Source organism: Salmo trutta, chromosome 16 (assembly GCF_901001165.1).
Source record: "Salmo trutta chromosome 16, fSalTru1.1, whole genome shotgun sequence".
NCBI lineage: Eukaryota > Metazoa > Chordata > Actinopteri > Salmoniformes > Salmonidae > Salmo > Salmo trutta.
Genome location: NC_042972.1, coordinates 29,371,290 through 29,390,348, shown reverse-complemented (window position 1 = coordinate 29,390,348; position 19,059 = coordinate 29,371,290). Strand labels below are relative to the sequence as shown.

Sequence of the window (19,059 nt, the reverse complement as noted above, 5' to 3'; positions counted from 1 at the left end):
TACAGTGAGGTAAACGTTCAGTGCACAAACATATAAGTGACTTAAACATTAATGCTAGACTGAGTAGTTCGCAGCTACATACCAACGGGCTGTGTGCTCCTGATGATTGTCTGCGGTCAAGTGATTACCAGGTGCTGTAATTTAAGTCCTAGTGAAGCTGCGCATGCGCACATAACGTAACATATCTGAGCATCTAAGAAACTTAAAGAAATCACTCGTTCCCCCATTTAATTGAACACATCAGACCCATTTGCTTCTCTTTTATCTATTTATATATATATTATATGTTTTTCTTTTCCTGAGTGAGCTAGAAGTCTCAACACACACACATGTTAAATGTCCCTTTCTATCATTTGGCGTTTAACTCAATAAATGAATGCCTTTGTACAAGTCTTCTCTAACTGGTCGTTGCTTATCATATTCTTCAACATGTTTTCTAATCTACCACAGGCCTAACGCCTCTTTCCCTCCCTAGGTGAGGAGGCCCCCTTCCTGTTCCCAGTTTCACAAATGTCACAATACATTGAGTGTTTTTTTTAAACTTTTAGCCCTTAACTTATATCATTTCTATATCACATATATTTCCTCATATTTAGGTACAGTATTTTTCATACAAAGTACATTACTTCTCATATTCAGTGCTTTGTGCCTTTATTGTAATACCCACTAGATGGCAGCACAGACTCACAAATCCATTTGATACATGGATGAAAAATATTACCAAAATGAGCTGCACTAGTCTTTTTCATTTTGATCTTTTACAGTGCAGTATTGACTATTATTCTCACACAGTAAAGTCATAACCCCTTGGTTAACACAGTCCCCTAATCTACTGCCTGTAAGCAGTTCACAGAGCAATAAGACACCTTTCTAAACAGACAGAAGGGATTGATGGCACTCCGCTAATGCTTAAGACACAAGCACACAACAGCAACCCCCCACATCCACAACCTCCTACTACCCTCCATCTGGTCATATCCATCTTCAGACCTGTCCCCTCCCCTCACACCCTCCCCTCACACCCTCTCCACAGGTATATTACTATTCTCTCTGAGAGATCCTGTTCCTCTGCACCGCTCTCCCCTGGCAGATTCATAGCACTTTCTCTCAGCATGTTTGGAATGTGAGCGTTGTGAGAGGAATGATTTGGTCGGATCAGGAGGGAACAGTATGTACACCATCTGTTGTCTCATGCTAACCATATTTCCCCGTGTCATGTGGCGTGAAGGTGGCATGTTGTACAATATTACCCCAGTTCCTTCACTGATTCCTGAAGCACTGATTGGTGAGCTGGTAATATGGTGGAATAAAGTTATTATTCTCTCCCACTCTGATATAGCGTGCACACATGCACACACTCACACACACACACAAACACAGAGACACATGTAGAACAGAGCAGACAATGGGGGGTTAAGCCGACGGGATCTGTGCTCTCTGTATGGCTGATTAGACTCAGGGGAGTGGGCTCTGCCGCACAGTGTGAGTCTGAGCCGTGAAGCTCCATGCTGAGATACTGCTTATGTGCTGCTGCAGCACATTGGAGGTGAAGTGGAACCAGGTCCGAATGGAAAAATAACCAGAGCCAAGAGATCAGAGGTCAAACAGAGGTCAAAGGTCATGGTGCCTCATTACAATATGATTTATATCGATTGAAGGACTATAATTAAGCAAACTGGTGAAATAAATGTACAACAACTGATTGAGAGACATTATTTATATAAAAAGATCAAAATGTTATTTATTTCAACTTCTTCCTCATATACAACATTTTGTGTGATGAAATCACAACAAAAGTAAGTGGTCAGCGACAGACTAGCAGATAACAAAGAAATAATTCAGAGTAAATAAAGCTACTACTGTACCTAGTAACTGTATGTTATCAAACATTGACATTTCTAGTGCTTTACAGAACGTTTATCAGCAAACTAATTTCTACTTTTTTCCCAATTAAAATTGAAAAAGAGTTTCAAATGATAGTTGATACAACATTACCGTACAATCGCTAACGTTATTCAGTAGACAGTATAACAAGTCTAATCCCCATAGTCAGCTTTTAAATGAAGTCCATACAAGCTCCTTTACATTTCAGTGCACAAACAGATTATCTGTTTCACAAAAAGAGAGAGAAAAAACTATGTGATCTCAACCAACACTGCCAGAGGAACCTTTAACTAGACTAGCAGTCCCTGTTGCTGTGTTATCGACACTAAGAAAGTGAGTCCATGGCAACAAGCCAAAAGGCTGTGCTATCAAAAACGCACCACAGAAATAAAGCAGATCAACTGAGACAACCTGGAAGCTAGACACAGCTGCCATCTTGGAATAGTCCAAATGATAAAAGAGAAATACAGTCAAACAAAGGCGATACGCTATACTAATACAAATCCTGTCCTTATCACTCTGCTACTTATTAGCAAAGCTACAAATAAAAACATTTGCAACTATCTGATTTTTGCCCCCAAAATTGCAAAAGTGTGTGCAGGGGGAGGGGCGGCCCCCTCACCACATATAGTAGCTGCGTGTGGTGTCCACGGGGGAGGGCTTGCTCTCTGCCCCGCCGTCCTTGTCCTTCTCACTGTCCACCTCCCACAGGTTGATGAGGGGCGGGTAGAGCTCATTGAGGGGGATGGAGGAGGTCTTTTGCATGTACTTCTTCAGGGAGTGGTGATAGTTCTTCCTCTTCCAGCGGCGGGCCACGTACACCCCCACGGTGGCCAGGCTGAGGAAGGCCAGCATGGTGGCCATGACGACTAGCAGGGCGGCGCTAGGGCTCTGGTCCGACATGTCCAGGGCGAAGGTGTTGCTGCGCGTGGTCACGTTGACGCACGACTTGTGGGTCTGCAGGTGGATGTTGGAGACGGTGAGGCACACCTCATACTCGGTGCCCGGCTGCAGGTGAGTCAGGTTGTACTCGTGCACGTCGACGGGCACGCGTGCAGTGTAGGTGATGTGGGGATTGTCAATCTTCATGGTGGCCGATGCCCACTTAAGGTTGGAGGTCATGACGTTGGAGTTGATCTTCCAGGAGACCAGAATGGAGTGGGACTCGGTCTGCTTGACATAGATCTTCATCACCTCAACGCTGTCCAGCAGGGTGCCGTTGACCCGGATGGTGGTGACGCGTGTGTCGGCACCCTCTGTGTTCTGAGCCACGCAGGTGTAGCGGCCTGAGTCCTCCACCTGGACGTGGGACAGCCGCAGGGTGCCCTCACTGCTCAGGTGGTACCGCTCCGACACCGTGTCCACTGTGATCTTGCTCCCCATAGGAGACACCCAGTAGATTTCTGGCTCGGGCTCGGCCATGGCCCGGCAGTCCAAGCTGACACTCATGCCCAGCTCTAGGCTCAGGTGGCTGGGGAAGGTGTTGTGGGAGATGAGGGGCAGGCACTGCTCTGGGGAGTCCTGTAGCCTCACCTCTCTGACCCGCTGGCCCCGTAGCTCGGGCGGTGAGCTACACAGCATGGCCCGGGGCTCCATGAATCGCACGCTGGTCCTGTTTGAGCTCATCCACTGAATGACGCAGTCACAGCGCAGCGGGTTGCTGTGCAGGCTGATCTCGCGCAGGTTGGGCAGCGCCTCCACGGTGCATTGGTAGATGGCATTGAGGGCGTTGTTGTTGAGCATCAGGCTCTCCAAGGAGGACACATCCCTGAAGGCCATCCGGTGGACAAAGGACAGCTTGGGGTTGTTGGTGCCCTCCAGCTTGGTCAGCTCAGGCAGGTTGTCCAGGGCGTAGCGGTCGATGGACACTAGCTCAGCCATGTTGTTGATGCCAAGCTCCTTCAGATGCAGCATGTTCCTGAAGTCCCCCTCCTGGATCTTGTGCACCGGGTTCTTGTTCAGGTCCAGGAACTTCAGGTTCTGCACTTTCTGCAGGGCCAACTGGGGAACTCGGACCAGCTTGTTGTCGTAGAAGGACAGGCTTTCCAGGTTATCCAGACCCACCAGAGCACTCCCGGGAACGTCGGTGAGATCCATGCCGGCCAGAACCAGGCTCCTCAGGCTCCCCAGGGGCTTGAAGTTCATGTCCAGGATACCAATGACGGGGTTATCGCCGATCATCAGGATCTCCAGGTTGGGCGTGGCCTCGAACCAGCGGCTGTCGATGACCCGGAGCCTGTTGGAGTTGAGGTGGAGGCGCAGCAGGCTGCGCAGGCCAGAGAAGGCCCCTGGGGCAATGGTGCTGATCTGGTTGTGGTTGATGTAGAGCTCTTGCAGGTTGCTCAGGTCCTGCAGGCAGTGGTCGGGCAGCTGGCTGATCTGGTTCTCCTCCAGGTGCAGGGTGGTGAGCTGGTTCATGGTGGCCAGGCCCACGGCTTCCACACTGCTGAAGTTATTCTGGGATAGGTCCAGCTCCGTCAGGTTGAACAGGGCTTCTAGCTCCCCGCTGGTGTGGGCGATGGAGTTGCTCTGGAGCAGCAGCACCTGGGTGTCAGAGGATAGGTTGGAGGGGATGCGTGTCAGCCGCAGGTCGTTGCAGTCCACTGTGGCCGCCTCCCTGTAGGTAGACTGGGGGGTGAACCAGGGACGCACCTCACACACGCACAGCCGCGGGCACTCCCCGCCCCGCACCTTGGGCAGCAGGGGCAACAGCAGCCCTACACACAGCCATGCCAGTGGGGGCCAAGGGAGGGGGCTTAGAGCCATGCTGTCTGCTCTCTCTGTCTGGTCACACTGCTCTTAGAAGAGAGGCCGGGTTCCTGAGGAGGGCCTGGAGGGTAGGTGTGGGGTGTGACATCAACAACCAATGGTCATCAGTGTCCTCCCTGTACAGACTGGTAGTGGCTGGTAGAGCTGCGCTCCACAGTGCGGCTGAATGTGTGTGTCTGTGTTTCAGAATGGGGCCAGGAGATGGTCAGGGTTATCCTCTTCCTCCACTCACGTGTTTTTCTCTCTCTTAACTTCAGAATTCAGCAGAATAAGCCTGAAATACACAGAAACCAGGTCAGGTATTAGAGCTCTGCATTACATCGTTCCATTATCATCCCACAAATAGATGGTGATTTAAATAACAGAAACAGGGAGAAGGAGAGAGAGAAAGAGGTGTGTGAGAGAGGGATTGAGAGTTCCCCGTGAGAGATAAAAGCCATAAAACCTGTCAGACAGTGAATTGCATTTCATAAAAAATAGCTGATATTGACAAGACTTTTAACCTAAATATGGGCATGAATTACAAGTCCATATCTGCTACATACTGACAAGACAACATTTGTGTGAAACAGAGTAATACATTTACAGTAGTTATCTGCTGACCTGCTTTCAAATACAATTTGAAATCATTTAGAATACTTAAGCTGTTTGTTTGACCTTGCCTGTTATAATGGAACCAATAAAAAGTCCCAAAAGCTCAAACTCTGCCCCTCTGGCACTCCAGTCTGGCTAAAGGTCTGGTTCTGTGGTTGGACCGAGAGATCTGACATCCTTTATAGTTTCACAGCGGAGGGTCAGAGTGGAGACAGCACCCAGCCTACACAGCACCAGTCTGCAGACTTATTGGGGACTCATTTGACATGCCTAACAGGGCAGAATAAATCTGTGAAATTCTTTTTGTTGCTGTGCTATTGTGCAGAGGTTAATTTCTGTCTTTAATGAGCTGTTACTCAGCCAGAGACTATTCAAAAACAGGTGAAAAAAGCAAACGCTGAGCATTCAAGTTTAATTGAATCAGTCAGAGTGTCTTGGTAGTACAGGCAAAACCCCTCACCCCCAATGCCAGCAGTCTGACTGCTCTGGCCTGTTAGTAGCAGGTCGCCTCTGATGAACAAAAGCTAGGAAAAATAAAAGTGAGTCAGAGGTTTCAGTGAAGTAATTTATCATATTGGTGTCCTAATTCTCCTCCTTTTGAAATAAAATATGGATCATAGTAAATGTTGACATACATTAACTGTGACAGATAGTCCTGCTGATTTAACAGCTGGGTGAGGGAAGGGTAAACACACGAGTAGGTTGTAAACCATAATGTACCCCCAATGTATTGCATCCAACAACAAGCCTATTACATCTGAGTACACATTGTTTGCATATGGTTCACTATAATTGTGTATGCAGAAGGGCTGTCCTTTGTTCAGATAATATATAAGATTATGGTCCAGAATTTTAAGGTATGGGCAATTCCACAGTAACACTGAGACTCTGATTTTTCACTTTCAAATGTATATCACAAAAACCAATGATTGTAAAGTGAAACCATACAACTATATATGCACAAGGACTACTTTTAACAATTTCCACTGGAAATGTACTTGAAGATCAGTGCAGATGCCAAGTTTGGTAACAGAATGACGGTTTGTTCTGTTGGTGCCGTCATTCTGTTACCAAACTTGGCATCTGCACTGATCTTCAAGTACATTTCCAGTGGAAATTGTTAAAAGTAGTCCTTGTGTATATATAGTTGTATGGTTTGTTTAAAAATCTGAGTCTCAGTGTCACTCTGTTACCTTGGAATGCCCGTATATGACAATGTATATGTATATTAGTAGAGATTGGTAGGCTAAATGTTTGATGCATATTTGATACGTATATTTGTCCCTATCTGAGGTCTATTGTGGATATGAACTCAGCTACTCTGATGTATTCTGTGTCTTCTCTTCAGAGATTACCCATGTTTCTCTCTCCCAGGGGATTATCTGCGTATGCTACCGGCACAGTGACAGAGAGATACTTTTGGTGTGGTAGCAGCCAGCCAGAGTTCTCTGCTCTGACTATGAGCACATTACACAACACACCTAATCTACCAGGGCGGGCAGAGAAAGAAAAGTGCTCAGCTCGACTCGGTGCATTATCGTTAATGGTAGCTCTTGATTATGAGACAAGTCTCTGGAAAGCGGTGGCAACACAGGCGAGTAGAAATTAGTCTTTTAATGAGCCTGAAGAAATCAATTAGAGGCCTGGAGCCTCTGTGCTGGGACGGTGTCAGCTCCGGGCCAGGCCCAGGGTGGTGGGGTGGATGTGGGGGAATGGGCAGGGCAGGGCTGGGGCCAGGGTGGTGGGGTGGATGTGGGGGAATGGGCAGGGCAGGGCTGGGGCCAGGGTGGTGGGGTGGATGTGGGGGAATGGGCAGGGCAGGGCTGGGGCCAGGGTGGAGGGTGGATGTGTGGGAATGTGCAGGGCTGGGCTGGGGCCAGGGTGGGGCGTGGATGTGGGGGAATGGGCAGGGCTGGGCTGGGGCCAGGGTGGGGGGTGGATGTGGGGGAATGGGCAGGGCTGGAGCCAGGGTGGGGGGTGGATGTGGGGGAATGGGCAGGGCTGGGGCCAGGGTGGGGGGTGGATGTGGGGGAATGGGCAGGGCTGGGGCCAGGGTGGGGGGTGGATGTGGGGGAATGGGCAGGGCTGGGGCCAGGGTGGGGGGTGTATGTGGGGGAATGGGCAGGGCTGGGGCCAGGGTGGGGGGGTGGATGTGGGGGAATGGGCAGGGCTGGGGCCAGGGTGGGGGGTGGATGTGGATGTGGGGGAATGGGCAGGGCTGGGCTGGGGCCAGGGTGGGGGGTGGATGTGGGGGAATGGGCAGGGCTGGGCTGGGGCCAGGGTGGGGCGTGGATTTGGGGGAATGGGCAGGGCTGGGCTGGGGCCAGGGTGGGGGTGGATGTGGGGGAATGGGCAGGGCTGGGGCCAGGGTGGGGGGTGGGTGTGGGGGAATGGCAGGGCTGGGGCCAGGGTGGGGGGTGGATGTGGGGGAATGGGCAGGGCTGGGGCCAGGGTGGGGGGTGGATGTGGGGGAATGGGCTGGGCAGGGGCCAGGGTGGGGGGTGGATGTGGGGGAATGGGCAGGGCTGGGCTGGGGCCAGGGTGGGGGGTGGATGTGGGGGAATGGGCAGGGCAGGGGCCAGGGTGGGGGGTGGATGTAGGGGAATGGGCAGGGCTGGGCTGGGGCCAGGGTGGGGGGTTGATGTGGGGGAATGGGCAGGGCTGGGGCCAGGGTGGGGGGTGGTTGTGGGGGAATTGGCAGGGCAGGGCTGGGGCCAGGGTGGGGGGTGGATGTGGGGGAATGGGCAGGGCAGGGGCCAGGGTGGGGGGTGGATGTAGGGGAATGGGCAGGGCTGGGCTGGGGCCAGGGTGGGGGGTTGATGTGGGGGAATGGGCAGGGCTGGGGCCAGGGTGGGGGGTGGATGTGGGGGAATGGGCAGGGCTGGGGCCAGGGTGGGGTTGGATGTGGGGGAATGGGCAGGTCTGGGGCCAGGGTGGGGGGTGGATGTGGGGGAATGGGCAGGGCAGGGGCCAGGGTGGGGGGTGGATGTGGGGGAATGGGCAGGGCTGGGGCCAGGGTGGGGGGTGGATGTGGGGGAATGGGCAGGGCTGGGGCCAGGGTGGGGGGTGGATGTGGGGGAATGGGCAGGGCTGGGGCCAGGGTGGGGGGTGGATGTGGGGGAATGGGCAGGGCTGGGCTGGGGCCAGGGTGGGGGGTGGATGTGGGGGAATGGGCAGGGCTGGGCTGGGGCCAGGGTGGTGGGGTGGATGTGGGGGAATGGGCAGGGCTGGGCTGGGCCCAGGGTGGTGGGGTGGATGTGGGGGAATGGGCAGGGCTGGGCTGGGGCCAGGGTGGGGGGTGGATGTGGGGGAATGGGCAGGGCTGGGGCCAGGGTGGGGGGTGGATGTGGGGGAATGGGCAGGGCTGGTGGGTCTAGCTCCAGAGGACAGGTAACATTCAGGAGCCTCTACCGCCGCTGGGATACCTCCTCACATCGATTTCTGATGGGTCCCTGGCACCGCAGCATCCTCCCCTTTCCCCAACACATTTATGAGGCCCAATTATGGAAATCCAACACATCTATAAGGCCTGTCAGGGGAAAATATGTTTTTCCTATATCAGTTTGGTGCTGTCAGTGATAAGGGTATTTCCACTGTAGCGGTGATCTCCTCTGTACCAGGAGTGTAGTGTTCTCTAAACAGGTGACAGGTTCATGTATGATGGTGTAGTGTTCTCTAAACAGGTGACAGGTTCATGTATGATGGTGTAGTGTTCTCTAAACAGGTGACAGGTTCATGTATGATGGTGTAGTGTTCTCTAAACAGGTGACAGGTTCATGTATGATGGTGTAGTGTTCTCTAAACAGGTGACAGGTTCATGTATGATGGTGTAGTGTTCTCTAAACAGGTGACAGGTTCATGTATGATGGTGTAGTGTTCTCTAAACAGGTGACAGGTTCATGTATGATGGTGTAGTGTTCTCTAAACAGGTGACAGGTTCATGTATGATGGTGTAGTGTTCTCTAAACAGGTGACAGGTTCATGTATGATGGTGATGAACTACCATGTATGATTTGCACATAATCAATGGCCACGCCTTTCCTCTGCCCTGCCTTCCCTTCCTGGGGATATTCAAATCAGTGACAAGAGAAAATAACATTGCATTATCAAAAACAGATAGGACAGTGATGAGCACAGGGCCAGTGACTCCAATCCGTTTCAGCAAATCAAAAATGTTCTCACAAAAAAAACGAATCCATCTCCATCCAGGCCAATTACTTTTTAATACTAGAAAAAAGGATGATTAAATCCCAGCCTTTTAGGCGAGGTGAAACACTTTGTATCTGTTCAGGCAGGATTCCAGTGGGTGGGTGTGTGTGTATATATACACACACACACATTATATATATATATATATACACTACAGCTGAGGACGGCAATTTATCTCTTCAACCTGGAGGAATGAAATCAGCCCTCCATAACTGTCCCAGTGAGTGTGTACGGCAGACCCTGCCGCTCTCACACTGACAATAAACACCAGCGTTCTGCACCTCCAGTCAGATCCTAACAACACAGCACATTTATCCCCATAAAGACACTCAGTGCAGCCTGAAGACAGAGACGTGTGCGTGGGGCTGTGTTTTGTTTCACATCAAAACCTGACAACCATGTCTCTGGATTTCTACTTTAGAGACAATAGTAACATAGAACAGGTTTATTTTGATGTTTCTCCTTTTCTTCATGTGTGATTTCTACATTCAGTGCAAGCCTGGCAGAAACACAGAGCACGGGGATGTGTGACTGACACAAACTCGGCTTTGATTCAAATTGCAGGTGTGGTATTTATAGTGTCTCTAAAAATACTTAGTTATGCAGAAAATAAAACAGCATGTCAGTCACTGTGTTTCACGTCTGCATATTTTAATCATGAACCAAAGCATTAAAATCCTATCTGCCATTACAACTTCTCAATGAGTTAACTTAGTTAGTGTGGTTGGTATGGCTGTTACTGTAAGAACATCCCCTACCTCTAAGATACTGTTCTAATAGCCATGATGATATATATCAGTATCCAAGACTAATGGCATCCTCTCTGCAATGCCCTGGCCAATCAGAGCGCCATCTCACTGATTTCTACACTGTGACTGTACTGTAACATCAAGGCTTTATATTTCCTCCTATTCCTCTTCTCAGGGCTCAGGGCCTGGGCCTGGGAATGGACAATACGATATCTGACTGTCATCTCTCCCCCTCTATCCATCAACCTGTCTATCTATCAATCTGTTGCTCTGTATGGCTATACACTTTATCTTTATATCCAACCATCTATCAGGTCATATATTATGCCTCTCTCTCTCTCTCTCCCCCTCTCTCTCTCTTCCTCTTTCCTTCTCTTCTCTAAAATCGGAGGAGACAGGCGAGGTAATCGCTGTTTTCACACTGAGGCTATAAAACTCACACCTGCCACCAGGCTCCTGGAGTGCTGACAGCTCTGTGGGGGCTCCTATCCGGTTTGACCGACCGCTACCTCAGTGTGTGTGTATGTGTGTGTGTGCGCGCGTGTCCATGGGCGCACGTGTGTGTGTGCGATGGGGGAAAAACGATTATGACATGGGACACCTCCAATGGAAACTGTGAGCAAACAAGGCCAGAGGTGCCCTCCCTCATCATGAAAGCCCAGAGAGACTACCAGGCTGTCCACCGTGGCCTGAAGGCCTGAAAACAGAACACTCTGTGACTGTCAGTGATGAGTGTAATGAAAGTTGTCACACTACGCAAAATGACATTTCCCCCAGCCCACAGAGTGGTCTGAATGAAGGGAAACAGATGTTGCTATTTCACCCTCTCACTGACACAGCAGCACCAGGCACTGTTGACTTACACAGGACCCCTTCCTATTAGCACTGCTGTTGATAGATACGGTGGCTAAAAGCTGTTTAATCCTGGATGGAAAAAACATTATCGCTGCAAATCCTACAAACTATCCATATTCTGATGGCAATCCTTCAGTCATTCCAAAAGCGTTGTCTGTCGTAGCCTTACCCACTATAAAGTGAATGGGGAAACTCCCCCTGGTTTGAGTGAAACTCAAGTAACCAATAGACTGATGTTTCTGTTCCTATGAAAGTGACCAAACTGCTTAAAGAGTAGAAGTTATGGGGGGATTCAGGCTATAGTCTGCAATAACATCCTATACCATATACACTATATCCTGTTTATACACATCATCTACAGGATGTACATAACAATGCCTCAGGAGCAGACATAACAAGCATTGTTTTGGGCTTCCTGGCCAGTGACCCCTAGTCAGGCGCAACACTTGTCTGAAGAGGCCAAACTGCTTAACTCAGATACACAGAGATTCAGGGTTCACACATTGTTTGCACTTAACCCAGAACTACAACAAAGAGAACACCAGGTAGAGAAGAGGGCTAAAGGAGAGAGTGTCGAGATATTGTCTGCTTTTACACTCACCTATCATATCTCACCACACAGACGAATGCCTGTGTTACAGAAGGAGACCCAAAGCCCTGCATGAAGCCTAGTTTTATAGTGAGTGTGTTTGGTGGGCCCTGGCCCTTTGTGTGATAGCATGAGAGGTTTTGGTGGATCTGAGTTTCATTCCCTCCCTGACAAAGGCAATTTACATTTTTGTCATTATCCAAAGTGACTTACAGGAGCAATTAGGGTTAAGTGATTTGCTCAAGGCCACATCAACAGATGTCTTCACCTAGTCGGCTCAGGGATTGGAATCAGCCAACTTTCCGTTCCTGGCCCAACCCTCTGAAACGCTGGGCTACCTGCCTCTTCATTCTGTCACATCCTTTATGTGCTTGAGTTTCTTAAAACACACAAGCACGCATGCACACGCACCGTATACAAAAACATACACACACTCAGGCACCCAGACACTCGTGCGCAATGTACAACAAAAACATACACACACAGAGTGGCGAATGTTCACCCAGCTTAGTACCTGCCCTTTGATAAAAACAGCCCTGGGGTTCAAAGGATAACACATGCAAGTAGAGCAAGATGTAATTTAGAGATATCATCAGCCCTGTCTTTTAATGCCAAGGCCTCATAAATACATACATTACTCTATGTTCCCAAACAGCACAGGGACTAATGAAGCAGTAGGGCTCTCTGTCTGTGGCCACATAGAGCGCACTGATTTTGGAGAGGAGACTGAGACACCCTGTTTGGAGGTCTGAACGGAGGTCTGGAAGTCTTAGACCTTTCATGAATGCTCTGTTTCCTGTCCTGCTGAGCTTTTCCTAACAGCATTAGGTTTCCTTGGGCTGAGTCCACTCTGCCAACGTAAGCACTCACTGTTCCACAAAGACTTCAATAGCTAAAACCTTCTCAATTTTCAAATCGGGACACCAAAGTATGCAAAGGCAACCATATGAATAAAAAACAAATGGCCAATTAGCTTTTTTCCGTTGGAGTATGAATGAGTGTCTGTCTTCAGTATCCATTTTGCTCAGTGACTTAACCCTCGCTTTCCAGATGCTCTAACCAAGTGCCACTGGATGCTTCTGCCAAGAGGAAACTGGGTCTAATGACAACATGATAGCACCTTTTACAGGGAAGAATAATGTGTTTCTCCTCATTCATTTGTCCCTTTTCATTGGGCATAAAATGTGAGCAGTGTTTCTCAAACAGCAGCCGCACTACCACTACAGGCTCCCTCACAATCTTGCCGTCACCATGGTGACCGGCTATGCCACCGGCATGTCTGTTTCATACCCAAATGAGGAGACAGCTGTGTATGCCATTAGGCCACCGTAGAGCGAAGAGCGACAAAAACCACAGCTAGCACGAGACCACAACCCTAAACATCCTTATGACCAGATTAAACAACAGACACGTCAAATTAAATGGCTGATAATTGCTATACCAGCAGACAATGGCTCCACTATAGCGCAGCTGTGATCAGTCTACAGCTGCCAAAACAAGCAAAAAGAGACTGCTGTTGCCTAGTAGAGTCTACTGACTAGAGCTGCCAATGCACAACAGCATGTATCCTTCCCAAACAACATCTATTACCGCTGCATCACAGTATATCACAATACAGCAACCACAGCCAAACCTAACATTCCATCACTATTATTAGTCTAGACGCAATGCTTCTAATTTACAGTTCCATACTGGAGCCCCCAGCCCTGCCATGTGCTGCTGACCGCCGGCCTGCCAGTCATGTGTGTACCTGATGGGCACGCCATGTCCTTGCTGCACTGGCCTGCCTGAGAGGTAGTCTGTTCCTGCTGCTTTGACCTGCTTGAGGCACCCTGTTTTGGCTGCTTTGACCTGCTTGAGGCACCCTGTTTTGGCTGCTTTGACCTGCTTGAGGCATCCTGTTTTGGCTGTTTTGGCCTGTTTGAGAGGCACTCTGTTCCTGCTGCATTGGCCTGCCTGAGAGGCACCTGGTTTTGGCTGCTTTCGTCTGTCTGCCTGAGAGGTACCCTGTTTAGGCTGCTTTAGCCTGCTTAAGAGGCAACCTGTTTGGGCTCCATTAGTATGCAGGCGTCTCGCTCCACATCACACAGGGCTTTGGTGCTAGAGGCAGAGGCAGAGCAGAGGTGTGGAGCTGAGCAGAGGAGGAGGAAATGTTTCTGTTCAGCCAGAGAGAAGAAGAAGCAGGAGAGGACAATCTTGTATGTTTCAGTAGCTGAAACCAATTCCTTACGCAACAGAGATGGTGCTGACATGAACGCTTTCTCTCTCACACACACATGCACACACACAATTTGGCAAAGTCCTTTAACACTGCAGCAATATAGAGACTCAAGTCCAATAACTCAAAGGATGCCCCATGTGGGACAAAGCATAAAAATCTCTCAGAATAATGCCCATTCATTCATTCCCTACCCAGACATTAGATGGGTAGAGTTAGACAAACAGCTGCCTCAATCAGAAACCTCTTTACAAAAACCTCACAATGGGGGATGTGTTTCCCTCACCCCTCAGCTCTCAGTCACAATGGGAGAGGGTCGAGCTGGAGCACCCAAGTCGCCCACAGCCGTCCCCCCTCAAACACCCTACTGACCTCCAAAACTAGAGCGCACAGTGCAGTCAGTCCCAGGCTCTCTCAATGGGTCTTGGCAACTTGTGAACACACACACACACACACACACACACACACACACACACACACACACACACACACACACAACACACACACACACACACATACTGTGTTAAACACATCTTTGTGTTGGCTGGTTCTCACGACTCCTGAACTGCTGGCGGAGGACACTGCTTTGTGTGTGGGGGTTGGGGTGGGGGAACTTCCTAAAGCAGGATATACCTCACTTCTTCCCCCCTCCTCCCTCACTACTCTGGCTAGAGTACATTCATATATGTCTGCGTTTGCAGAGTTTTCCCAAGACAAGGCTCCAGTTTAGTTGGCAAGCCCAACGAGCACAATAGTGAATAACAGGATTATTTAAATCAACTGTGTCTCGGCCAGTGAACTTTGCACATTTCCATATCAGGCAAAATGTTATCAAATTACAGAAACTGCAATTCCTTGAAAACAAAAACCTTAACAGCTGAAACACAAAACCTTGCTTAACTTTTATGTTGATTGCCTCTGTAGGACTATTCATTGTGAAAACACTACACAAACATTATGACTCTCAAGTTCAAACCAAGTATGATCCACTGCTCAAACAAATCCTCCACATTACCAAGACTTGACTTGTGTAGGTTTGATTGAATGAGACACTCAAAGCATCTGGGATCTGTGGCTTCAGCTTCTGAGAGCGCAGTAACAGGTGCCACTGCCGTGCAACAGCTGCAACAACAAAGCCGACAAGGATGAGGAACCAACTTTTACAAAGGTGACCCAAAACAATGTAGAGTCACCGCCCCTACCAGCTCTCACCCCCAACTTATCTTGAACAACCCATTGTCTTTTTGTTTTCCTCCGAAGAATTCTTGTGGAATTCATCCACAGAGCAGTCGCGACATCTGCCAACATCATTCCCTTACCAAGACAAATGATTATGATCGGGCACTAGAGACCTCCGCTGCCAGTCAGCTGTTTAGCTGCTCTCCTTGTGCACATGTCATGTGTGATGTTGCAGTTTGGGATTGTTACATTGTAGACTCTCATCCTCAAGCACATGAGAATGAGAGAACGGGGAATAAAAACCCGTCTGGGATACACAATGGAATTCAGTGCTCCTTTCACTTCAGAATGGTGAGATAAGTCGTTTCAGTACAGGTGCAGCTTACTTTGAATCATTTAGAAATAAAACACACTCATTCTAGAATGACACTCTTTGGTCCAAAGTACATTGTGTCAGGAATATGGGTGATATCATGGCAAATGTTTTACATTTTTTTGCATGTTTTCCGCTGTTGTTTATAAAGCGGTTTCATTGTGTGTGTGTGTGTGTGTGTGTGTGTGTGTGTGTGTGTGTGTGTGTGTGTGTGTGTGTGTGTGTGTGTGTGTGTGTGTGTGTGTGTGTGTGTGTGTGTGTGTGTGTGCACGTTTGTCAGTGTGTCATCCCTCTCAGACAAAATCCATATGAATTCGCATTTTCAATCGATGGAAATTAATTATAGGCACACATACTGTATATCAGACTACAGCCTCGTATTATTGGCCACATGTGGGCTACTGAATGCGGATCACAGTGCCCTTGCAAATCCAATGGTTGCACTGATGCTGTAGCTACCCTACCTTTTGAGCAACGAAATGAAATTCAGCCAGCTTCAAAAATAGAAATATGTACGGCAACGGTTCTGTTGAGCTAAATAAACAAACAGCTTAGACTACATATTTTATTTAAAAGATATACCAATTGTGCTGCCACCCCCCCCCCCCCAAATTGTCTATCTCTGCCAATTAAGTTTATATCTGTTTATATTCAAAAGCTAGGAACGCAATTGTTAATATTTGAGTTGTATCTGAATATTTAAATTGGAGCATATTATAATTGAAAATGAGTTAACGTTATTGGTCTCACCTTAGCGTTTTAGCATCCAGCGGAATGCCTCTCCTCACACACAGACTCCGATGCTCCGGGAAAAATAGGACATTTGAGCGCTATGTCTTCAAAGATAATATTAAGCCTACTATATCTATGGAGAATAAATCATATAACATTTAACTTACAAAGCGACGTCTATATTTAGAGAGGACACGTTTTATTCTCTTCAGGAGCCGTTCTTTCTGTCCTCTGTGCTTCTGCCGCGGCTGACTGAAGAACACTAAAAACCTCGACACTGGTAACTCGCACAAAGCGCCTGCCTTGAGCTCGCGATTCTCTTGCCCTCCTCCAACCCAACATGCAGGGATCACCTGGCGCTGACCAGCGCAGCAAGGCTAGTCAGCTGACTTCAAACGCGCGACCTTGTCACTGGTGCTCAACTAGTCCACCTCACCATCTGCTCGAGTTCTGCTGTGATGCGAACAAAAGCCGCGTCGGCCAGAAGCGTGGATGAGGTTGGCAGGCCAAGGAATAAAAGGGTTTCCTGAGTGTCCAATGGAAATGTTCAACGCTCCCCCTTGTGTCATTGTTTGGACATTCCAGAGTGTTCTTTGTCTGAACGTTTCCAATGTTAAGTGACGTGGGTCCATGGCCATGACCCCTCAAGTCAACTAATCGAATCCAAAAACACCCTACACACTCTGCATTTACATAATGACCGTGTGAAAGGTTTGGTGGCATAGTACTGGGTTTCTGGATTTGACAGAGGTGAAAGTCTAGGATGTGGCAGTATTTTTATTTCACACACACACGAAAAAACAAATCAAAGGAATTCAAATTTTAGTGGTCGCTTACATATATTTTGCAGATGTTATCATAGGTGCAACGAAATGCTTATGTTTCTAACTCAAACAATGCAGTAATACCTAACAATGCAGAATAATATAAACAAATCCCCAAAATATAAATAAATTAAGAACTATCAGAAAGCAATGTCAGAGTCTGGAATATAAATATGTACAGTACCAGGGTTTTTATTTATTTTTACTTTTTTCTATATTGTAGAATAATTGTTAAGACATCACAACTATGTAATAACACATATGGAATGATATAGTAACCAGAAAAGTGTTAAACAAATGAAATTATATTTTATATTTCAGATTCTTTAAAGTAGCCACCCTTTGCCTTGATGACAGCTTTGCACACTCTTGGCATTCTCTCAACCAGCTTCATGAGGTAGTCACCTGGAATGCATTTCAATTAACAGGTGTGCCTTGTTAAAAATGTATTTCCTTCTTAATGCGTTTGGGACAATCAGTTGTGTTGTGACAAGGTAGGGGTGGTATACAGAAGATAGCCCTATTTTCAAATAAGCAAAGAGAAACGACAGTCCATCATTACTTTAAGACATGAAGGTCAGTCAATCCGGAAAATTTCAACAACTTTTAAAGTTTCTTCAAGTGCAGTCACAAAAACCATCAAGCGCTATGATGAAACTGGCTCTCATGAGGACCACCACAGGGAAGGAAGACCTAGAGTTACCTCTGCTGTAGAGGATAAGTTCATTATCCAAACTAGACCTCAGATTGCAGCCCAAAATGCTTCACATAGTTCAAGTAACAGACACATCTCAACATCAGCTGTTCAGAGGAGACTGTGTGAATCAGGCCTTCATGGTCGAATTGCTGCAAAGAAACCACTACTAAATGACACCAATAACAAGAAGAAACTTCCTTGGACCAAGAAATACGAGCAGTGGACATTAGACTGGTGGAAATCTGTCCTTTGGTCTGATGAGTCCAAATTTTAGATTTTTGGTTCCAACCGCCGTCTCTTTGTAAGAAGCAGAGTAGGTGAACGGATGATCTCTGCATGTGTAGTTCCCACCGTGAAGCATGGTGGTGGTGCGATGGTGTGGGATGCTTTGCTAGTGACACTGTCAGTGATTTAGAATTCAAGGCACACTTAAACAACATGGCTCACAGCATTCTGCAGCAATATGCCATCCCATCTGGTTTGCGCTTAGTGGGACTATCATTTGTTTTTCAACAGGACAATGACCCAACACACCTCCAGGCTGTGTAATGGCTATCTGACCAAGAAGTAGAGTGATGGAGTGCTGCATCAGATGACCTGGCCTCCACAATCACAATGGTTTGGGATGAGTTGGACCGCAGAGTGAAGGAAAAGCAGCCAACAAGTGCTCAGCATGTGGGAACTCCTTCAAGACTGTTATAAAAGCATTCCAGGTGAAGCTGTGCAAAGGGAGGCTACTTTGAAGAATCTAAAATAAATTTTGATTTGTTTAACACTTTTTTGGTTACTAAATGATTCCATGTGTCATTTCATAGTTTTGATGTCTTCACTATTATTCTACAATGCAGTAAATAGTAAAAATAAAGAAAAACCCTTGAATGTGTAGGTGCCCAAACTTTTGACTGGTACTGTATATGGTAGTATGTTTAGACAGTATGAACAGTAGGCTACATTAATAGAAAATGTGTGTACAGCAGCTGCTATGTAGGTTTAGCCTTGACTAGAATGGAGTATATACACACACACATATGAAGTGGGTAAAACCATATGTAAACATTATTAAAGTGACCAGTGTTCATTGACTACATAAGAGCACAAGGTGAGACCCAAAATGCAGACACAGGAGGCAGATGGATGAGCTCCGATATTTATTATAACAAAGGGAGTAGGCAAAGGCAGGTCGAGGACAGGCGAGAGTTCATAAACCAGGTCAGAGCCCAAACAGTACCAGGCAATAGGCAGTCTCGGGGTCAGGCCAGGCAGGGGTCAGAAACTAGATCTGAGTCCAAAACAGTACAAAGGGATAGGCAGGCTGGTTCGAAGTCAGGGCAGGCAAGGGTCGAAATCAGGAGGACTAGAAACAAACAGAGACTGGGAAAAATAGGAG

The 19,059-nt window shown here is 47.9% G+C and overlaps 1 protein-coding gene across 2 annotated transcripts; it reads right to left on the bottom strand.

Annotated features, from left to right (window-relative positions):
- Nucleotides 1-1,702: 1,702 nt before the first annotated feature.
- Nucleotides 1,703-16,703, bottom strand: LOC115150501 (leucine-rich repeat neuronal protein 1). Of its 2 annotated transcripts, none has more exons than XM_029693866.1 (2): nt 16,170-16,703; nt 1,703-4,927 (listed from the first exon to the last, which is right to left on the bottom strand). In XM_029693866.1, the coding sequence occupies exon 2, from the start codon at nt 4,648-4,650 to the stop codon at nt 2,503-2,505; it is 2,148 nt and encodes a 715-aa protein (XP_029549726.1). In that variant the 5' UTR covers nt 4,651-4,927; nt 16,170-16,703; the 3' UTR covers nt 1,703-2,502. The 2 variants fall into 2 exon arrangements, with proteins under 2 accessions (XP_029549726.1, XP_029549727.1); XM_029693867.1 differs by having other exon boundaries at nt 16,319-16,703.
- Nucleotides 16,704-19,059: the final 2,356 nt, after the last annotated feature.